This window comes from Lipotes vexillifer, unplaced genomic scaffold, assembly GCF_000442215.2.
Source record: "Lipotes vexillifer unplaced genomic scaffold, Lipotes_vexillifer_v1.1 scaffold153, whole genome shotgun sequence".
Taxonomy (NCBI): Eukaryota; Metazoa; Chordata; class Mammalia; order Artiodactyla; family Lipotidae; genus Lipotes; species Lipotes vexillifer.
In genome coordinates this window covers 3,435,192-3,437,636 of record NW_006774670.1, presented here as the reverse complement: position 1 = coordinate 3,437,636, position 2,445 = coordinate 3,435,192, and the positions used below count along the sequence as shown (strand labels likewise).

At 46.9% G+C, this 2,445-nt stretch overlaps 1 protein-coding gene across 1 annotated transcript; it reads right to left on the bottom strand.

The window, feature by feature from the left end:
• PGCKA1 (PDCD10 and GCKIII kinases associated 1) lies at nucleotides 1-2,220 on the bottom strand. Its single transcript, XM_007449401.1, has 2 exons — nucleotides 2,189-2,220; nucleotides 1-934 (listed from the first exon to the last, which is right to left on the bottom strand). Exons 1-2 carry the CDS (start codon nucleotides 2,218-2,220, stop codon nucleotides 1-3), a joined length of 966 nt encoding a protein of 321 aa, XP_007449463.1.
• Between the last annotated feature and the right edge of the window lie 225 nt (nucleotides 2,221-2,445).

The window sequence follows — 2,445 nt, the reverse complement described above, 5'->3', positions numbered from 1 at the left end:
CTACTCTGCCTCGTCCACATCTTCTCCCGCAGTAGCTGCCTCTAAAGCGGCCAGGGCTTCGGCCACCTCTGCGTCCTCATCCGCCGTCTCCCCACTCGCATCTCCAGGGGAGCCCTGGGCCTCCTCCCACCCGTTTCTCGAATCGACCACAGGTACGTCCTGTGCAGGATCCTCTTCTTTAAAGTATACACTTAGAACTTCAGTTGCCACGGCCTCGTTTAACGAATCCCAGCTTCTCTTCACAGAGAAGGGCATATTCAAACCCTGCTCCCCCACCCCGGGGGGAGCGCCCTGCCCGGGCTCCTCCTCTGTGCGGCTCTCGAAAAGGCAGTCCTTTTCCTCGCGCTCAACGTGACCGGCGTCGTCGTCGGCTGAGCCCCACAGCTGAGGGTAATCCGGGGCGGGTATCTGGAGGACGTGGTCTGGGACTTCCCAGGCGGGATGCCCTGCCGCGCAAGATGCGCTGGAGTCGCCATTTCCGAGGACACGGGTCTCTCCTGAAGCCAGCAGCACGCAGTCCGGTTGCCTAGCACTTCCCCCTCCAAGGAAGGGCCGAGTCGCGTGACCCTTGTTTGTGGCACTGGCCCAGGAGCCCCTGTGCCCCTGGGGGCACCCTGGATCGCCAGCGAGCTGCAGGGCAGCAGCGGGGCCGAGGCCATTGACGGCCCCGCCAGTCTTCTCAGCGCAGGGTCCCCCGGCCGTGTCCCCCGGGAGGAGCGGTCCTTGGGGCGGCCCGCAGGGCTCCTGCAGAGCAGCCCTTTGGTTCCTGCTCACGGTCCTCTTGGAGCTCTCGCTCAGAGGGTCATCCTTGTGTACCAGCACTTCGCTGCTCTGTTTGCCTTTTAACTTAACGGCATCGTCTTCATCTAACTTGCAGCTGTTTACTTCGTTGACGTAACCAGGGGAGGGCACTTGAACTGGATCCAAGAGATAGCTGGGGTGAGAAGAAGGGAGACCAGTCGGGTTAAGTATTAACTTTATTAATAACTAACTTTCATTATTAATATTTCTACTACAGGCTCTGCTGTTTTCTACGATTCCTGTTAATTTCCGTGATTACTCTTTTAAGTCTATATGTGTGCCTCATTAAATATATACAGTTGGTATAAAAATGTTCTACCAACTGGAAGTAGATCTTAAGAAGGGATTCAAAAAAGGGCAGGAAGAAGTTACAGAACAAAGTGGGTCATGAAATTGAAAAACAAACAAAAAATGTAAATAAATAAAACAAATATCCAACAACAGGAAAATAACTAGTTAAGAACTGATGGTTCAATCCCTCAATGGAATATTATATAGTCATTAAAGTATGAAGTCTGGACTAGCATGAAAGATACTCACAATAAATATTTTTTTGAATAGAGCCTAACATCAGATTATAATTATAGTGGAATAAAACTTATATATGTATGTAGGTGTGTGTATATCTATATCTATATCTATAGCTATCTATATATAGATCTATATATAGATAGATATAGACACGGAACAGAACTAACATAATAAAGATAGTTTCGTTAAGGAAGCAAAATCATCAGTTAATTTTTCCCCTTTATCTTATACAGAATTATATTCAAGTTGCCCCAATTTTTTTTTTTTTTTTGGTGGTACGCGGGCCTCTCACTGTTGTGGCCTCTCCCGTTGCGGAGCACAGGCTCCGGATGCGCTGGCTCAGCGGCCATGGCTCACGGGCCTAACTGCTCCGTGGCATGTGGGATCTTCCAGGACCGGGGCACGAACCCGTGTCCCCTGCATCGGCAGGTGGATGCTCAACCACTGCGCCACCAGGGAAGCCCCCAAATTTTTATGAAATAGAATCTGGACAAAATTAAAAGCACATATGTGACTGGGGTGTTTTCAGTGATGCCGTTTCAGGCATCTTCTAAAACTCAAACTTTTCTTGGCATTGAAGCTCTCTGGAGAAATGTAAATTCAACCCAAACCAAATTCAGCCTCAGAGAAAGGCAGCGTTCCCAACACACTCTGAGCACTGTGCAAAAAAAGTTTAAAAATCCAGGCCTCGTGTCCTTTTAAATGACATTAAAGTGGTTCCAAACTCTTAATTTCCTGGCAATGGTGGTCATGCCCCAAGCTGGGTGGATGCATTGAACCCATGCAGGGTGTTTAAAGTGCTTGCACGGTAATCACAAATTCCTCCATTCGGATGGGACATTTTGTTCAATGTTACCTTTGTAGCATTTTACAGCACCTGCACCCCATCTGGATTACTCTTTGTTATCATCTGGAAAAAAAAAAGGCATAAAAAGGAGAGAACAGAGTGAAGGACATTTTATTTTATTTTAAAAATAAAAAGTGTTCGTTTTATTGTAGGAAGATACATTAATTCTTTGAAATCAGAGTGAAAGGGTTGCACGATTTAATTCTATATAAATGAATATACAGAGGGTCAAATATAAACAGTAGTATGAAATAAATTGGCAGAAA